General features: G+C 33.9%; 2 protein-coding genes across 2 annotated transcripts; both read left to right on the top strand.

Annotated features, from left to right (window-relative positions):
* The first annotated feature begins 2,051 nt into the window (after positions 1-2,051).
* On the top strand, positions 2,052-6,332 carry MS3_00000985 (uncharacterized protein). The gene has a single exon (XM_051208540.1). It carries the CDS (start codon positions 2,077-2,079, stop codon positions 2,623-2,625), a length of 549 nt encoding a protein of 182 aa, XP_051073122.1. The 5' UTR covers positions 2,052-2,076; the 3' UTR covers positions 2,626-6,332.
* A 7,883-nt stretch (positions 6,333-14,215) lies between these two features.
* MS3_00000982 (uncharacterized protein) lies at positions 14,216-19,400 on the top strand. Its single transcript, XM_051208539.1, has 2 exons — positions 14,216-15,044; positions 16,926-19,400. The coding sequence occupies exon 2, from the start codon at positions 16,971-16,973 to the stop codon at positions 17,379-17,381; it is 411 nt and encodes a 136-aa protein (XP_051073121.1). The 5' UTR covers positions 14,216-15,044; positions 16,926-16,970; the 3' UTR covers positions 17,382-19,400.
* The last annotated feature ends 1,967 nt before the right edge of the window (positions 19,401-21,367 follow it).

Here is a 21,367-nt window from a genome sequence, read left to right as displayed (position 1 = left end):
TAAATTACTGAATTTAGTTAACAACAGAACAGTTCATTTTATTAAATGTTTAATAGAAATTTATTTAGTGGTTGAATTCACTAGTCAATTGAAGCAAGACCACCATGAAAAACCTGGAAGAACTCGACGGCCGTTTTGCCCCAGTATGGAACTCCTCAGCAGGTCTCGTCCACGATCCCGCCAGCGGGATTCGACCTCAGGACGTTTCGGTCTTGCGTGCAAGTGCTTAACCTCTACACCACTGAGCCGGCAACCAACAGTGTTATCGTCTAACTTTACTTGACGAAAATGAACCATTAAAACCACGAAGTTTAGCGAAGGAACCCGTTCTCAACGAATTTACTGTCATGTTCTACAATCACATGTATATATTAAGAAAATTTTTATGTTAAAATACTAATTTGTTACCAGCTTATTAAGTTTATTTATATTAATCATACTGCGTAATCTAGTAATATAAACTTTCGATTGCATCATCATGATTTTTCCTTGTTCATATGTCCTCACGGAACGAATTCGTTGAAAAGAGATCTATCTTCATTGAACTTCGTGTTTTCTAGTGTTTAAATGGGAATTATATGTTAATTTTAAACAAATATAGGTGCGGTGTTAGCTTCCATATTCTGTGAATGTTTCGCATATTCTATGATGAACTATGGTACTTACAATTATAAACCTAAATATATAAAAAAAATCATAGTGATAGTCAATATTTCTCATTAACATGGAGATTACATAATATAATGATGGACTATTCTATCATACATAAATCAGTTTATATTATATTAAAATTTAATTTTTTTTAGGGGAACACCTTTAGAGTAAACAAGAACATAAGTAAGGTCAATTGAATGTATTTCAACACAAACTTACAGGACATTTTAGTAAAATCTGAGAATTACACAGTTATTACTTTATTGTTCTTTGGTTTCCACATCAATCATTCTTTGTTCTCATTCTCTTTTCTATGATCTTCTTAACCTTCTTCCGCCAGGTATTTCACATTCCACTGGTAATACATACACTACTTATATCTGTTAACATCAGTAGCACATACCACACTTTGTCTCTTACTAAGATAACATCTTATCCTTTACGAATTTGCATGATGTTTACCTCGAAGTTTTCAATTAAAATATTATTCATTGAATCATTTTTTTGGTTATTTTACTTTTAAAACTTGCATATCTACAGCACATTTTATTGATTTCTAATTAAACTATAATTATTATATTCATTTGGTATTGTTTGACTTGTATCTTCTCATTGAGGTTTAAGACTGCAATTGATCAGTCTGTTATTGGCGTATGTGCATACTGTGCGTATGTCTCGTTTTTGCCTTAATTCACAAGCTTTTTGTAAGCAACGTTGGATAGTGGCAAGTGGCTATCAGAACTTAGTAGCTGAGTGGATAATGCGATGGCGTTTGAAGCGAATGGTACTGGGTTCGAGTCCCAGAGTGAACATCAACTCTGAGATGCAGGTACATCCAACTGACGAGTCCCAAATAGGACGGAACGAGCGTTCTGGATCCCACTGCTAGCCACTATCCATCATTGTAATTATTATAGTTTCGTTCTTTTTGTTAAGTTATTCATGAATTCATTTTCAATCGTGTTGTATTCTCTGATTTAAATAATTAAATAACTGAGCTCTCATTGTCATTTTGAACAACATCATCAATGTTTTTTTTCTACATTTATATATAAAATTGAACATTTTAGCTATTTTGCAAATTTTAAATCGATTTTTCCTGGTAGCCTTGATTGTCACTAGCTATTTGATATGACGGGAAACAAAGTCAATTATTGATTAATTTACTCATTATGAGTTTTTGTTTAAGATTACTTCCGTTCTGATTCAATGAGATGAATACTTAATGTAGTATTTGTTCTCTTTTATGATATACGATAATCTTGTATTCCATTGACATGAACTATGTTCAGTATGTGATTTGTTATATATGTGATTTCATTCTGATCATTAATCAAAATGGGTGCACAATCAATATATAAATGATTGTGTTTTTCGACTAAAGTCGTGGTGGTGGTGGTGGTCATATTTTGAGGTTAATAAATGTTCACTCATACCAGTCTTGTGTTCTTACATTCGCATCGTAGAAATAATGATAATTTATTAATGATGAATAATTTAACTGAATTACATCACAACAAACTGATTACATCATTCACCAATTCTAATCCAAATAATACTAATTCTGTTTATATCTTTATACAAGATTTATCACATTTGAATCTATTATGTAATCAACAATTTCATCATTATAAAAATTCATTATATAAAGTACCATTGAATTGTATATGGAATAATCCAAGAAGTAAATTATCATCATGGGCATCATCATCATCATCAGCAGCAGCATCATCATCATTATCATCCATTAGATTACGATCTAAAATTAAAAAATTCTTATTATTCAATGAAAATTTAATGAAATTTATCATAAATTATGCACAGTTCAATCATGTGAATATTGTCAAGTTTTATGGTTTAAGTATAATAGATAGATCAATGAAATATTCTTCATATTCAATAATTACAGAGTTCTGTATCAATGGATCACTGGATATGTATTTGAAAAGTGTAAGTTATTATTATTATTAGTATTATTATTCGATGTCGGGTCATTGGTCTAGTTGGTTAAGCGTCTGGCGCGAGACTGATAGGTCCTGGGTTCGAATCTCGTGGGGGGCGGGGTCTGGGATGCGCACTGCTGAGGAGTCCCGTGCTAGGACGAAACTGCTGTCCGGTGCTTCCAGGTTCTCCATGGTGTTCTAGCTTCAATTGACTCGTGATTTCAACCAGTGAAATTTCTAAAATCTCCACAATACCCATTCTGATTATTATTAGTTGTAATATGTATTTTGTGTTTGATGAATGATCTACATTAAAGTTATGATTAATGATGTAATCACTATGAGGAAATCAATATTTAGGAGACGCAAACACTAAGATTTATATGATGCTGCTAGATTTGAAGCAGTTACGAGTTCACTTAGTCTGCGAACGAAACAATGACTTGTGATTAAAGATCAATAAACTAGCTATTCTATTGAGTCCAAGCCCCGCTAACTAGAAACAGAAGTCGAAGTGTGAACGGGGAAGTATATTCCCACAAAAAGCCATAAGCACCAGATATGACAACAGACACAAATCAAAACGTATATATACAGCACAAAACTGTCCTTGAGAAGAGTTACAAAATAGTATACTAAAAGACACAACGGACCAATAGCGTCTAAGATTCTCCCAAGTGGAAAATACGACATGAAGGTGAAAAGAGCGCTTTTGTTGCGAAAACAAAGAAATTCAAATTTTCTAAATAAAATTACAAAATTAGGAACTTTTCCAAGTGAGATCTGGAGATCTAACGTCCCCAATAATGTATTACCAGTCAAGAGTGAAATACCTGGCGGTAGAAGGTTATGAAGATCATAGAAAGGAGAACGAGAACAAAAAAGATTGATATGGAGACCAAAAAACAATGAAGTTTGAGACGATTGACTGATATTTGCAAATGGAACAGTCAAGTTTGATACATTTGTTTGATATTATGCGAATGAAATATTTACTGTATTGTTCTCAGATTTTTGTGTAATATTGTATTCAAATACATTCGATTGTCCTCACTATAATACTTTGTTTTGATATTATCCGAAGCAAAGATAGTTCACCTATTAAACGCAATGATTTTTATCAGAAGGGGTTTTGTGGAGATTTTAATAATTTCAATAATTGAAATCATAATTCTATTGGGGCTAGACCAGTGACCAGCGGAGTTCAACCAGGTCTGTTGTGAGATATCAACTCACTGAAGACAATGGTGTACGGTGGCGCAATTTCGTGGATTGGTTGAAGCTAGACATTAACACCATTGGATGTAATGGTTAAGCACTTGCGCGCTTGGGTTTGAATCTCGCGGGGTGCGGGATCGTGGATGCGCACTGCTGAGGAGTCTCATACTAGAATGAAACGGACGTCCAGTGCTTCCAGGTTTTCCATAGTGATCTAGCTTCAATTGACAATGATTTATATTATTATGTTTTATGTCCAATTTCTATAGAGTATATCTTCTATCTAAAGATAACTATTCCTAAAAAGGAAGCCTAAACGACAACATTTCAAATGACAAGTCATACTAGATCATATTATGATCAATTAAGAAGAGCAAATAAAAAGCATTAAAAGCATAGGACGAAAAAAATCTGTCTAGTTAGAAAAATATTTGCGCCCATTGACTTTAAACATACAATTCATTAATAAGCATCATATGACAACTAGAAGTTTGGTAATGCACACAAGTCTTATCTAAACAATGTATTATTTTTAGCACATCATTCAGTGTATGTCAATTGTCAGTTATGTAATACTTTTAATTTTAAAAACAATTTCAATGGATATATGACAAAAGCTAATTCTGAAAGATTCTTATCATCTATACTAAATTACCGTATGTACTGTACCAACATACATCCGTACATATATGCATACATATATACATAGTGAAAAAGTGACTGAATTTCGAAAAAGAAAACATCACTATGCATTTATATGTATGTTATATTTGTAATGAATTTCAATACATTCTTTTAGTCTACTATCAGTTTATTCTTTCTGATAAACAGTAATAGTTTTCTAGTAGTACTGTGGTGTGGGTTACTTATATCCACACAAGTAGTAATATAACAGTGGTCAGGCATAGAATGTATTTCAGTAGGTCGATGAGGAAAGAACGGGAACGAAAAGCAATTGGTGTGAAAATGCATGAAACAATGAAATCGGAGACAATGGATTGATGTTTGCAACAGGAACAGTGGAGTTTGAGATGATGGATTGATATTTTGCAAATTAACTATTTACTATATGGTTCTAAGATTTTAGTGAGATGCTCTGTAATGTTGTGCTCATATACATGCTATTGCTCCCACTGGTGTTCTTGTTCACTACAGTACTATATTCTATTAACTAGATGATTTGATTGTAAGACTTTCATTGCCGTTCTAAGCAATGTCATCAATCCATTACTTCAAGTATAAATCATCTACATGATATTATTATTATTACACAATAAAGCACTCAGTCATTTCATTCAAATAATTTGTTTATTGATTTAGACAAAGATGGATTGTGGATAAAAGTGAAATCCAGGACACGTGCCTCGTCCGATTTGGAACTCGTCAGCTGGATGTACATGCATCCTGGAGTTGATGTTCACTCTGAGACTCGAACACATTGCCGTTCGCTTCAAACGCCATTGCATTATCCACTTAGCTACTGAGTCCTGACAGCCACCTGGTTGTGCAATGGGGTGATCTTTAAATTCACTTGGTGTTGTTCGCTCGTATCTTCCCGTTGTTATTTAAAACTGTAATTGATCAGTCTCTTGTTGGCATATGAATCAGCTTATATGTTAAGTGAAATCCTAAGATCCATGGTCAGAATAAATATGGGTCAGATAGAGTGAGAGAAATAACAGTACAATTACAATTCGAGCAAGTATTTAATCGAAGACTACATTGTGTAAGCAACTATTAGTAAGACACAATACGTTGAGATGAATGCGAAGTGAACGAATCATGATGTTGAACCAAAAATAATAATAATACAAGGATTTATGAATAAAGATAACAGAGACGATCACATTTAACTACGAAAGGTCGTAAATACAATAGTTAAAGTAGGTCATTCAATAACTAAGATTACTATTGATTAATTAGCATTGATGTTGATGAAGGGAGGGGAAGTAGTTGAACATATTTCTTCCAGGTTTTAAATGATGGTCTAACACTGATCAGTTCATGATCTTAATTAATAGGACGAAACGGTCGTCCAGTGCTTCCAGGTTTTCCATGGTGTTCTAGCTTCAATTGACTCATATCAACCATAGAAATTACTACAATCTCTACAAAACCCCTTCTGATACTAATCAACATATGCTCACTAGTGACTAGCTTCAAGAAGTATATCCTGCAGTTCTAATGGGAAGCAGTGACCAGTGGAGTTCAACTGGGTTATTTGTGAGGTAGTAACTCACTGATGACAATGGCGGATATATCGCTCAATTTCATGGGTTAGCTGAAGTTAGACATTAACACCGTTGGATGCTGGCTCAGTGGTCTAATGGTTAGGCGCTCACGCGAGAGACTGATAGGTCCTGGGTTCGAATCTCGAGACGTGGGATCGTGGGTGAGCACTGTTGAAGAGTCCCATACTGGGACGAAACGATCATCCAGTGCTTCCAGGTTTCTCATGGTGATCTAGCTTCAATTGACTCATGATTTCAACTATCGAAATTAATAATTAAATTTTAGAAAGATGACAATTTCATCAGTGTGTTATTTATCGTTAAAGTTTTAATATATTTATTAGAAACTTTTATTTTAGTTAATTAATGTAAATGGTCATAAAAAAGTTTGTTTTGTTTTGTTTTGTTTATCAAATGTCATAAAATTCCAGTTATCTTAGTTTTCCTGAAACGTTTATTTTTCATAATCATGAATTGATCATATATTATTCGCTATATCTTGTCCAATATTGTCTGATCACGATGTGTTATTATTACTATTTATAATATTATTATTATTATTATTATTATTATTAATAGTAGCAGTAATAGTAGTAGTGTGGTGTGAGCTACTAATATCTACATAAGTAGCATATAATGATAGTCAGGAATAGAATGTATTTCAGCAGAAGATCGAGAAAGAAAGAATGGGACTAGAAAGCAATTGGTATGAAAATGCATGAAACAATGAAATCTGAGACGATAGAAACAGTCAAGTTTGAGACGATGGATTGATATTTTGCAAATTAAGTATTTACTGTATTCTCAGATTTTAGTGAGGTGTTCTGTAATTTCGTGTTGAAATACATTCGGTTGTCCTTACTCGTGTTCTTGTTAACTACAGTTATAGTATTTGTAATGATGGTGTTTGAAGAGAATAGCAATGAGTTCGAGTCCTAGAGTGAGCAACAAATCTGGGATGTATGTTCATCCAGCTGACGAGACCTGGATAGGAAAAAAACGCTCGTCCTGGATTCCACTGTTAGCCATCATCCATTTCCGCTTATAATGCTTGTATCTTAAGACAATATCGAGGCAATCCGTAAAGGATGCACAGATGTCAACAAGAAACCGCTCAATTTCAGTGCCAAACGTCAATGGGAAGATATAAGTAAATAACATCAAGTGAATTCACAGTGTTAACATGTTTGGTTGTGACAATACATGGCACAAGTTTGAATATGACAAGATGTATCAATTTTATTCAAGGTTGAAGATTCAATGTTCTGATAAGTAGTGAGTTCAACCAACAATAGGCGACATTAAACAAATCCTAATAGAAAATATACAGAAAAAAACTTCAATGGATAGCGTATTACTAATGACAATATTTATTTTTAATACTCTGAATAATTACATGTTCAATTTAGAGAAGTATTTCACTTGATAATTAGTAGAAAACATAAACCTTGGAGATGATTTCCTAACGAATTGTGCATCACTAAATTTTGGCGGTAAGTTTATTCGAATTGAACGTGAATGACATGACGTTCTAACTTATTCGAGGTCACAGCAGGTGATGAAAACTTAGTTGAAATTACCGAAGGGATCTATTTTACTAAATAGAACAGATAAGTGAAGTGCATATAATATAAGCACTGTGGCGCAAGTCAATCAATAGCAGGAAACCGATCAATACATGTTGGACATCCATGACGTTAACGAGATTCGTTAAATCAACCAGTCAGTTAGTTAGCTAAAACGTAGAACCAGACACATATATGCATCTGTAAAAGTTGCCAAACCGCATTAGCACAACAGGATGATCAACAAGTTCATAGAAATAGTCACTTCAATGGTAGTAATATTTAAAAGGAAGATTGCATATAAGGACACATAGTACAGGAAGAAAGAATTAGTTCATAGAAAGAAAGATATGAAGCGATTTTAATATCACGGTTTAAGGGAAGACAAAGAGTGTAAACACCTACGCCATTGTGATCGATTCTGAGCCATGTCACCAAGACTCTCCAACCATTGGTTACGATAATCACGCGGACCCCAACCAAGTGGTCTATATCTACCAACATGGCTCAGACCAGAAGCTAGTGACTTTGTAGACTGATGCCACGTTTTGGTTTAGTCCCCCCTAATTTTCTTCCAACTGTCTCCAACACTAATCAGCATTGTGCACCGTTGTAATCACTGTTCAGGTATACATATTAATTAAATCGTTTAAAGTTCACTGATGAAGAATTAGTTCATCTTGCTAGATTATTAGACATAGATTCAGTGTTATTATACTGTAGTGAACAGAACACGGGTGGAGACAATCGAATATATTTAACGCGAAATTACAGGACTTATTAATAAAATCTAACAATCATAAAGTAAATGCTTAATTTGCAAATTGTCCATCAATTGTCTCAAAATGACTCAGACTTCATTGTTCTTGCATTTTCATATAAATTGCATCCTATTTCCATTCTTTACTGTTCGATCCTCTTGTCTCTTTGTTGTCAGACCTTCTGTTCACAACTAACATCATATACTACTTATGCCAATATAAGTAGCACACCATAATACTAGTCATATACAACCATCATGTATAGATATACAACTATTGATGTGATCTTTAATAAATAAACAACTTCTATATGCTCATTTAAGCATTCATTCATTTCCTCAAATATTTTAACAAACACACCGAATAAAATAATTCAAACTGATCTTCAAAAATCACATAGTTACAATAACAGTGGGAAAACTGAAAATCATTTCAATGTCTGTTATTTTCCTGAAGAGAAGTCTATTCAATATCTACTTTAATACATTACAACTATTTTTTTCTTCTTACATAATAATATCTTTGATTGTATTTTATTTGCTATTTACAACCATTCAAGCATATTATTATTATTATTTGTCTAAATTAACAATAGTCTCTTATCTATTCTGACTTTAAAAAATAAAGTCAGTCTATACAAGCATTTTACCTAATTTAAACCAATATTTATTCAACACATTATTGTAATCAAATTTAAAATATTTCGAAATTTATAGTTGAATTCATGAGTCAATTCAAGGTAGACAACCATGGAAAATCTGTTAGTATTGGACGGCTATTTTGTCTTAGTATTGAACTCATCAACAGTGCATGTCCACCATCCTGCATATACCAGTTGAAACCAGAACATTAAGTCTAACGCGTGAATGCCTAAACTCTAGATCACTGAGCAGTCATCCAACGTTGTTGATGTCTAGTTTCAATCAATCCACGATACGGCGCTACCGTCCACTAATGTCTTCAGTGAGTTTTTATCTCACAACAGACCTGGTTGAACATCACTGGCCACAAAAGACAATGGTCGAGCGGTGGCGCAATATTGTGGATTGGTTCAAGTCAGACATTAACACAGTTAGATATAGGCTCAGTTGTCTAAAGGTTAAGCGTTCACGCACGAGACCGGTAGGTCGTGGGTTTGAATCCCGTAGGGCGGGATCGTAGATACGCACAGCTAAAGAGTCTCATACTAGGACGCAACGGCCGTCAAGTGCTTTCAGGTTTTCCATGGTGTTCTAGCTTCAATTGACTCATGATTTCAGCTGTTAAAATTACAATAATACCTGTCAAACCCCTTTTGATACTAATTATTAAATGTCAATAAAATCAATATATAAATGAGTGTATTTTCATTTTGTTTATGAAAGCGAAGTAAAAGTTTACATCTATCAAGTTTTATCATCTCTGGAACATGTAAGTTTCAAAGTTTTATTATATCGAATGTCAGTTTATTACAGTTAAAACATGATTTGGTCCAGTTACGGCAACTAATGTTATTCCATAGAAGAATAGTTTTAATTTGTATCTTCTGATTCCCATACCTTTAATTGAATTCCCAAAAACGTACTTTTAAATGCTTTATACAATGTTTCATGAATTTGTCAGACATTCTAGTTTACTTCATATTTCCCTCAATATACTGTATGTTGAAGCCCTTGAAAGTAAATGAACTATTCACAAAGGTATGAAAGGTTTGCGAAATTTCAATCTTCCATAAAATCAAAAAGAAGCAACTTCAATGAACTTTATTTCGCAGTTGTCTTGTCCTATTCTAACGACTTTTCTTAGTTTTAAACATTGGTTTCCTGATTGACCGGTTTTGTTATGTAGTTTATTTCTGGGTGGTTGTAATATGTTTTAGAAATTCTTCAGCTTCTATATTATAGTCCATTTTATCCATACCTACTGTATTCAATCATTTATCAGCTGGGATTGCAATCTCGTAGACGATTATAACTAACATTTCGATCATACTTTTAAGTTGTCGTTTGTTCACTAATCACTAGCCATATATTTAATACTTGTCAACTGGGTACATACGCTATGTAATTATTGGTTTTAAAATTATTTCAGTTTTATTAAAATCACGAATCGATCTAACTTAGTTAACCATTGGGAACCTTGAAGCACTAGACGAATGTTTCGTCTACAGTAATTCACAGTTCTACGATTCCGCGATTGGGAATCAATCCCAAGACATTTGATGTCGCCCGCGAATACTTAACATCTAGACCGCTTATCCGCGACCAAGTTTTGTCTTATGCTTGTCTAAGTGAGATAAGTTCGTAATTCCAATGAAATTCAACTATTTCATCAACCCCATATTGATAATTATTTGTTTATCAAATGATTTTAATGAAATGGGAGTTAATGACATTGCATACTCAAGTTATGTTGGAAGCAAAAATAATCACCTTATACTTATATTTTAGGTTTAATTCCAGTAAACGTTTCGTAAAAATATCGTTTAATAGTCTTTCGTTAATGAAATTTAGTTTGCAGAACAATAAATAAGAACTTTCGTCTAAATTTGATCGAATAGTTTCACAGTATTTGAGCGCCGAGTTGATGTGAGACATTAAAGAGGAAGGATGTATTTGTAAAATCTCAAAGAAAGAATTTGAATTAAATCCAACGTTTTGACTGGCAATCTGGTCCAAGGATATTCCCTTGGAAAAGCTTGGATCATATTGCCAGGCGAAACGTTAGGTTTACTTCAAATTTTTTTCGCTGAGATTTTACAAATACATTCTTCCTCTTTATTATTATTACTATTATTCCTCTTTAATGAAATTAAGTTTATTTTGAAGAGATCAACCATTGGAAGTGCAATATTCTTACTAGAGTTCACTCCCTACCCGAATAGCTTAATAATAAGAACTCAAACTATGAAACTGACTCTGTTTCGAATTCATCAGGAAATATCATTTTCATAAAAATTGTACTTACCCCTGCTACTGAATGTCAACAAATACAAATCATAGGTTCAAGATTTCTTATCAACTTCCCCCCAATATCTAACATCAAAACACAAGACCATTTGTATATAATTAAATAAGATTCAACCCCTAAATGCCCTGGTATGGCTGAGGGTGGAAAAAGTCAGCTCTACCCCTCTAAGTGCTCTTACATGTCTACGTGCATACAACCACTGACAGGGAAGTTCTGCTCACTGCCTTCTCGTGGCGCGGGTGATGCTTATGAAATTAAGACGACGAAAAGTAAATGTCCGGCGCTTTAACCGGGTTAATGGACACGAAGAGTCCATCTAAGGAAGTTGAAAAATCCTGATTCCAAACTAATAGTGTACATGGGCTCCAGAATCCCAAGAAAACAAATGACGTATGAACCAATCGTTGGTCACCGGCTACCATGGAACTTCATCTCCTTAAATTGCTCCATTACCTTGTGGATTAGACTTTTAGGTTGAAGGCACCGACTGTGGCCCCCTAAAAAACCATCTGCTTCCGTTTGAGCACTCGTGAAGTATCCAAACCCTCACAAAACTCAAATAATTTATGCAGCGCATATCTATTATGTGCCTCCTTGTACCAATGTTTATATGTTTAAACAGAAATAAATAAAATGAATATAATTGATCTGTCCAATAAACAGGCGAAACGAGTGAATTCAACTTTATTAATCTATTTTGATGAGAAGAGGTTTTGTGGAGATTTTAGGAATTTCACTAATTGAAATCATGAGTCAATTTAAGCTAGACCACCATGGAGAACCTGGAAGCACTGGACCCTTTCTGATAATAATCACCTGCTCACTAGTGACTCACATCAAGAGGTACTTCCTGGAGTTCTAGTAAGAAGCCGTTACCAGTGGAGTTCAACCATGTCTGTTGTGAGATATCAGCTCACTGATGACAATGGTGTACGGTGGCGCAATTTCGTGGATTGGTTAAAGTTAGACATTACCACCGTTGGACGCTGGTCGGCTCAGTTGTCTAATGGTTAAGCGATCGCGCATGAGACTGATAGGTCATGGGTTCAAATCTCACGGGGGTGGGATCGTGGATGCGCACCGCTGAGGAGTCCCATACTAGGACGAAACGGCCACCCAGAGCTTCCGGATTTTTCATAGTGTTCTAGCTTCAATTGACTCTAGATTTCAACTATTTTTATCCAGTTACTAATCTTTACTTAAATGATATAGAAACGATAAAATATAAAACAATAAGTTTAGTTTTTAAAAGAGAAGAAAACTTCTACAAATATTTTCAACAATAAAAATAAAACTAAAAACATATATGATGATTATTTCAACAACAGCAACAACAAAAAAATGGAAAAAAAAGCAAAATTTTTTACATTTAATGATATTAACTCATTTATTTATTGACTCAACTATGTAGGTTAAAAGTGCATTTATGACATTTTGTTTAAGACAACAACAACGAACAACGAACAACAACACAATATTAAATATGACATCATATTTCATACTGAATTATAAATGAATTTCATATTTATTATATGATAGAGGATATGATTAGAAAAAAAAGAAGAGAAAAAGATGAAAAAAAGAAGAAAAAAGAAGAGAAAAAGAAAGAAAGAAAAACGAATGTTCGTTTAAATTACATTAACATTTTATTTAACCTGTTTGATTTTGTTTGTTTGTTTTTTTTTTTGAAATTTTAATTAGATCCATTTAAACCATAATAAATTTTAAATTCACATTTATGTTTCTTAATTTCCGGATATGAAACGTAGTTTTTTTTCTGTTTTTTCTTTTATGTTATCTTCTTTTTTTTTATTTTTAGGTAGAAACAAAAATTCTAAAAAAAAAGTAATGACAAAATAGTAAAGTTTTAATGAACACATTGTTGTATATACCAATTAAACAAAAAAAATTTATTTTAAAAAAAACCATCTAATTTAAGAATCTAGATGGTTTCAATTGTTTACCACTTATAGATAAAGCAAAAAAAGGAAAAAGAAAAAAAAGAAGAGAAAAGAACTCAGCATTTTTATGTTAGAGATAAACTGATATCATTGTGAACTTAAATTAGATGGTATGTTTGACCTTGAATAACCATCGTTAAATTTGATATATAATATCAACATATATTTTGGGGAAGATTGAATGTAATATTACATTTTAATACAGTAATTTGATATACAGTTTTCTTTTATTTTCTAGAATTCCATACATGGAAGTTTAGTTTAGATGGTGGTTGGAGGTAGTCGATAGCATTCGATCTGCACTAGATAAGGACTTGATACACATGACATTGATCACCAACCAGTGATCAATCAATTGTGATTACATCTCAGTCCTACAGGAGGTTGGTCGCGGCCCGGATAGCTCAGTGGTAACGTCTCTGACTGTGAAGCTGCGTGACACGGAATCGAATACGCCATGAAGCACTACTTCCCTCAAGATTACAGGTACACCTTGCTGGCGAGTGCCAAATAGCACGAAACCCGGGTCCAGAGTTTCCTGTCGACGGCCTCTAACCACCATCTAATCTCAATATATAATGCCCACAGTGTCGAGTCACCTAGACTGGTGGCCACATTGCAACATGGTCGATAGCATTCGATCTGCACTAATAAGGACTAGACAAGCATGACATTGATCACCACCCAGTGATCAATCAATTGTGATGGAAGTTTTGTGTTTAGAATTAAACTATATCATTGTAAAAATAAATACTTAGTCATTGTTATATCCCGACGAGAATAATGAATAGTAACTGTTGCGATCTGTTACTGAACTAATACTATACATATATTATTTTACTGTATGGTTGTTAAGTAACTAAACTATTCATATTTGTGTACCTCTTATTATGAGCTTTATTTTGACCTATGAACTAGTATTATACGACTTACCATTCTTGAGTTATACTCAGTCTATCAATTACTATCTCCTATATTCACAGCCACATTTGGCTAGATCTTGTACATATGTCATTTTCTATTTTATGGTACGATGTGGTCTGTCTAGTTGGTATGTTTGAAATACATGATTCATATCGCGGAGGCTGAGATTGGTGTTCCGGATTTAACAGGCAGAGCTAGGCAGGAAGAAGGACCGATAAAGACTCTAGACTGCTCGTACACGTTTATGTGTCATTGGTCAGGTCGATAAATCACTGTTCACTAATTGGCCGTATCATTAATTCATAAGTTATAACAGTTATATGTGAAATAAGTCAACTACATCTTTCCGTGTATGTCTATAAATAAGTATTTTATTTCAATTCACTCTATAGGTTCAATACCAAAATAGTACCTCCAAAGCTTTATGAAATCGCTATAATGGTGAAAATAGTGAATAAAGCTGAAATTTTGAAACTGTCCTACCTGAGGTTATCGCTTATATTTTTGTTGTATAGTTAGCAAATATGTGAATTACTTTTGTATTACACTATAAGTAAGTCTTCATCTGACACATAAACTTATATTTTACCTTGAACTTTTCTTAAGTTATTTTTAATTAGTTACGGACCCATTACATAGTTCTATAACGTAGATATGCCTACAATGTTTCTTCTTATGTATACTGATATAAAGTTATAAATTTACTATGAATTAATGTACGAACCAAGTTATAAAGTTGAACTGCACGGTTACCAGTTATTTATCTGTTTTTTTCTGAGCTCTATTCTGGTTATCGGACGAGCGAGCAAAGGAGAACTGCATTCTCAACCAATTGTTGGTAAGTATTGATATCTCACCATCATCGTGCTATTGGTCCTATGTGGACAATCTATTTTTAGAAAAGCATTTAATTTGAATGATATCACTTCGATAACTAGAGTATGCGAAGATCTACATGATCGAACTCAATATATGTGATCAGACATAACAGATTATGCCATTATTCTGGAAAGTACAAATTCTAGTATTCGACACCTACTGACATTTCGATCCAGAAAATATTGCAAAAAATAGAGGTACTCTAGTTTCTATAGACACTCCCTTTCTTCATTTCTTTGTTGGGATAATTCAATTATTCTTCCTTTTTACAAATTTCGTACAGAAGAGAAAAACTACTACGGGAAATTTAATTTTATATTTTGCGCTGTATTACTTTCTATTATATTAAGTAGTACGTGCACGTTCAATGACTTAGATCTTGTGTATTTCAACGAAAATAGTTTTGTTGCAGTTGTCTTACTATTTTTTTCCTATTGATCAAATCACTATCAATTGTGGTTATACTTCTTCTGTCTTTCCTGAAACATCCCCCTTGTGAATATTAATTATTCAAATGTACTGTATCTTGTACACTCTTCATCTACCAAGCAGCAAGTGATCTATTAATACATAAATCTGACCCAATGATATACCGTTTTATATTTATAGTACGTCTTGAAACTTAACTCTCACTTGTTAACAAGAGGGTTGCCTTCTGAATTTATCGTGTATTCAACGGCGTAATTTTGTGAATTTAGGATTTATAGATAAATGTTAACTGTATTATTGAGGTACTTTATTAAACATCTTGACATTATACGATTTCGGTATTTCCAAATACTAATCTTTCATCCGATTATAATCCGTATGTACAATCAGTCAGTGTTCGCGTATACTAGTTATATGAACACTACATGTCTAAGCAAGCAAAATAACCTGACCATTAATATACTAAGAATAGTTTAAACAGAACATAACTTATTGAGACGAAGTTTAACATAGAGAATAGTGAGCAAGTGATTTTATCTAGAATACAACTTCATAACAATGTTGAATTAACCGAATTGAAATAAAAAACCATAAAACTTGGAGACCTGAAAATTAATGATACGATATACTTCGAAAACGTTTAGCTAAATTCACTTGAGATAGATTCCTGAATGCAGGGTCGTGGATAAGCAATGTTGAGGAGCCCTTTCATAAGACGAAATGATCTTCCACTCCACCTTGATGGAGTTTTGTTCTCTGAACTGGATGGGTTGATCGTAGAGCCTTTATCGTTATTCTGAACGACACCAGCACAAACTTCAGGTAGAAGTGAAATATATAGCTCACAGCTTGTCCTGTAGGCATCAATGTTGATTGATTATTGTTGAGGAATTCGAACATTTCGCTTCTACCTAAAGTTTGTGCTGACGAAGTCATTCAGAATAATGATAAAAGCTCCACAACAAAACCATCCAACTTAGAGAACAGAACTTCTTTACTCCATGTTGGTTTTCATTGGCTATTTAAATAAAATCGGCTCATGACTTTAATAAAACCCAACCAACTCTACAATCATATACTGACTATCATTTGTTTTTCAATACAATAAAAAAAGAAGTATGTGATCAACATTTTTGTTTTATTGACGGAAACGTGATGTGTGCATACAAAAATAATTTGTTTCATCTTAGCACAGATTTATTATATTTTCTAAAAATTCAAATTCATTACTATTCATTTGAGTAATGTATCTTATTAAATTTGTAAATTACATTCACCCTGTTCAGTTTTTCTAAACTGTTCAACTCTTAGTACACATGAATTAACTAATGACTATTTTTGCTATTTTTGAATTCATTTCATTTGCAAAATTAATCTTATTATGTTACACAACCTTTACATATTTGGGCAGCATCATTGATGAACACAGTGATGGATCTGATGCAGATGTGAAGGCATGGATCGGCAAAGCAAAAGCAGTATATTTATAACTGAAGAATATCAGGAACTCAAAACAATTGTCAAACAACAACAGAATCACAATTTTCAATACAAATGTCAAGACAGTTCTACTGTATGGGGCGGAAACTTAGAGAACTACACAAGTCATCATCCAGAAGATACAAGTGTTTATTCACAGTTGTCTACGCAAAATAATTCGGATCCGTTGGTCAAACACTATCAGCAGCAACCTACTATGGCAGAGAAAAACCAAATGCCAGAGGAGGAAGAAACCGGGAAGAAGCGTTGGAAGTGGATAGGACACACTTTGCAGAAAGCACCCATCTGCGTCACAAGACAAGCCCTCGCTTGGAATCCTCAAGGTCTAAGGAGAAGTGGAAGACCAAAGAACACATTACGCCGATAAATGGAGACAGGCATTGGAAGAATGAACAGCAATTGTATCGAACTAGAAAGGAAGGCGGTGGACAGAGTAGGTTGGAGAATGCTAGGTCGGTGGTTTATACTCCATTGGGAGTAACAGGCGTAAGTAATGTTACACAACTTCATTTTATAAATATTAATTTCTATCTACTTTATGCAATATTGTAAATACATTTCTGATTGAATTTTTAAATATTGATGACTATTTTTCTTATACGTCTATTTACATATATTTTTCTTGATGTTCTATTCTTAGAGAAACCTTGATAATTCCTTAAAATAGTCGTCAGAACACAGGAGAATGGGGGAAATGCACTGAGAACTACTGTACATATATAATTCAATGAAGTTACTATATTTTGTTACTCACACTTTGGTTATATGCACACAGATAAGTCTAATGAGTTTGATGGATTTTGGAAAGTGAATTGTTTATTTCGATAGTGGAACAAGAGATTTATCGAAGGGACTAATTGCTTTAAGTCTGAATCGTTCATTGATGATGAGTATGTTGATTTCAATTCTATTCCTAATTATGAGCTCCGACTAACCTGTCTCATCACTGAATCGCTGGTGCGTTGTAAAACCATCTTAATTATGTATGCATTCAGTAAATGTGATATTTGAATGGAATTACGTATCTTGAAAAATGTTTATTTAGACAACATATTGTACTGAAAATATAACATGTAGTAGTGACGTGCTCATCCTACATACGGATACACGAGAATGATTGACGAGTAAAATTCTTGGAGCATGTTATCAGAAATCGCGAGACTGATGAAAATAATCTAACTGGTCAGAGTATCTCATAAGCTACAAAACGAATTCTAAGATATCACTGATTATGCGTCCATTATGCAAATGAGACAATTAATGAATCTCTCACCGACTTCAGCATGTTTTCTAGAAGGTTTCAGAAACTCGGAGCTATATGTCATCGTATAAATCCCCCTACTTTTTCTGTAAACAGGTTTACATCAATAGTGAGACTTTTCCTGAATATCCCACCTTCTATATTCTTTTCCAGATTCAAGAGGAAAGTAATTTTGTGAGTTGGGAAGGGATTATGAAGTCGGGATCTTAACATCAATTGTAGTATTTTGGATCTACAAATATCATGTCGGTCTGTTTAATGTTAATTCTTCATTCGATTGTTGTACATTTGTAATATGCTCTGTTTTACTTAGAACTTATTGACATGGATTGATGCAGTCTGATTAGGTTGTCAACTCACTATCAGGAATGTATGGTAGCATGTCGATTAGGCTATATAGCTCTAGAAGAGATTTATTAGAGGTGTGCCATAATCAAAAGCAAACAATAGATGCAGTAGACCAGTGTAAATGCCATATAACCCATGCATCTCTACAAGCAGTTATCACTAAATAAAAATAGAAACCAAGCTATTATTTTCAAATAGTAACTAGCCGTTGGATGCCGGCTCAGTGGCCTAATGGTTAAGTGCTCGCGCGAGAAACCAGTAGGTCCTGGGTTCGAATGTCTCAGGGGGCAAGGTCGTGTATGCGCACTGCTGAGGAGTCCCATAATGGGACGAAATGGCCGTCCAGTGCTTCCAGGTTTTCCATGGTGGTCTAGTTTCAACTGACTCATAATCTTAACCACTGAAATTACTACAATCTCCACAAAACCCATCTGATAGTAACTACAGTGACGAACTACGTATAAATGAAATACATCCGTTGAGCCCTAGGAAAAATGGTTCAGTGAAGAGTTATCTTGAAATTCACCGTAAAGAAAAATCTTCACTGAAACAATATTTCCTGTATTTACTAACTATATGATTGAATAATACGCATCTTTGTCTATTCACGTTTGCAGAGGATAAAATGTTTCACTTGATATTGATTAATCACAAAAAGATATAACCATCGTGTAAAAGAATTACAAATAAACCATGTCACCAAGAGTCTCCAACCATTGGTTATGATAGTCACGCGGACTCCAACCAAGTAGTCTACATCTACCAACATGGCTCAGACTAGAAGTTAGTGTCTTCAAGCACTGATGCCACGTTTTGGTTTGGTCGCCCCTAACTCTCTTCCAACCATCCCCAACACCAGTTAGCATCGCACGTCGTGGTAATCGGTGTTCAGGCATACACAACACGTGGCCCAACCATCTCATTCGATGAAGATTCACAACCTCATCAACTGATTTACCATCATTCCCTAATACCCTGAGTCTAACCTCACTATTAATTTTCCGGTGATCCCAGCAGATGCGAGCAGTATCTCTGAGGCATCTGAGGTCAAATATTAGTAGCTTACGAGTATCATCTACTCTTAATGGCCATGTTTCGCAGCCGTAAAGTAAAACAGAACGAACTTTCATCAAATTCTAGTCTCAGTGTTTAATTTATCTTATTCTGATGGTTTTTTTAATGATTAATTATTAATAATTGATTTCATTATTAAATTAAAGTGTACTCTATGTGAATGCTGAGTTAGTTAGTTAATCTTATGTCCTATCAAATGCTTCTCGGTACACAATGTACCTTTATGGATAGAAATAAACTTGACAAAGTTTGAACATTACAAATAATAATTATTTTATTTAACTTAATTCTTATCATCCCATTTATCTCACTTATAACTTAATTATAAAATTATTATGTATGATTTTGATGAGACGTTTCATATAAATTAGTTTAATTTATAGGCTGTTTTCGTCATAGATTGATATCCGTTAGGATGTTATTGAAAATTAAGTTATGAACAATCAATTGACTCCACAGACATGCTTAGAATCAAACTCAAAACTTGAAGGTTTCTTGGAAAGTATATAAACTTTAGATTATTAAATCAAATCCAACGAAGTACGAAATTATTACTCTTCTCTATTTGTAGCTTTTTGTCATCTAAAGACACATTCATAGTATGAATCGCGAATTGATGCAAGTTAGAGAACTATCGAAAAACGGGGATGAATTAAACATCTGTTTCATTTTTATGTGAGACTCCTCAGCAATGTACATCCATGATTATGCCCAAAGAATTCAAACTGGGGACCTTTTGTATGGTGCGTAAAAACAGCATTCACAGATGAAGTCTAACAGCATACATATCTAACATCAATAAATTCAGGGTATTATGTGACAATCTTCAATCACCTGGGGTTGATAACTGTTACATACTCAAATGATTTATTTTAATGGGCACACCTCACTGGAATTCTACACACACCAATGGGTCTCGGCTCAGTAGTCTGAATTCGAATACCTGTGGCAGGGTTATGGATGTCTACTGTTGAGAAGTTGTGCACTAGGACAAAACAGCTATTCAATGCCTTCTGGTTTTCAGTGGTCCTCTACATGACACTAGTCCGTGAATCGAACAATGTAAATTCTACAATCTCCCGAAAAGCCCTAGTAAAAAGAAATTGAGATGTTAGACAGTTATATACAACCTAAACGAAATAACAATCTGATATTAACATTATTATAGGGTGTTGCGGAGACTGTTGAATTTGAAGTTTCGCATTACAGATTGACATCGTATAAATGACCATTGGAAACTAGGAAGCGTTGTACAGATATTCCGGACCCAGGGTTCAATCTCTGTCACGGTCATTGATGCATAACGCTGAGTCTCATATATGAGAATGAAATGACCATATATTAATTGCAGGTTCTAGATAATTTTCTAACCAAAATCAATCTGTATTGTGAAACTTCAGTATCAATATTATTGGTATAACAATAACTAGAAAAACAGATATATTGTAAACCCTCTTTAATCATACTCAGTGATCAAACAAGTATGGTTTCGTGTGTGTGTGTGTGGAATCTGAATTGATCCATACAGATTTTAAAACTGAATGATGAAGTTTTCTGTAGATTATTTACCTTAGATGATGGTTAGAGTTAGTCGACAGGAAACCCTGGACCCGGGTTTCGTGCTACTTGGCACTCGTCAACAAGGTGTACCTGTAATCTTGAGGGAACTG

This window comes from Schistosoma haematobium, chromosome 1, assembly GCF_000699445.3.
Source record: "Schistosoma haematobium chromosome 1, whole genome shotgun sequence".
In the NCBI taxonomy this organism is placed as follows: Eukaryota; Metazoa; Platyhelminthes; class Trematoda; order Strigeidida; family Schistosomatidae; genus Schistosoma; species Schistosoma haematobium.
Note: the sequence above shows the minus strand (reverse complement) of the source record. Positions and strands in the feature narration are given on the sequence as shown.

Bases quoted from the DNA above. Each gene is read 5' to 3' on its own strand.
- MS3_00000982 (XM_051208539.1), top strand. From the start codon at position 16,971: ATGGATCGGCAAAGCAAAAGCAGTATATTTATAACTGAAGAATATCAG.
- MS3_00000985 (XM_051208540.1), top strand. From the start codon at position 2,077: ATGTTCACTCATACCAGTCTTGTGTTCTTACATTCGCATCGTAGAAAT.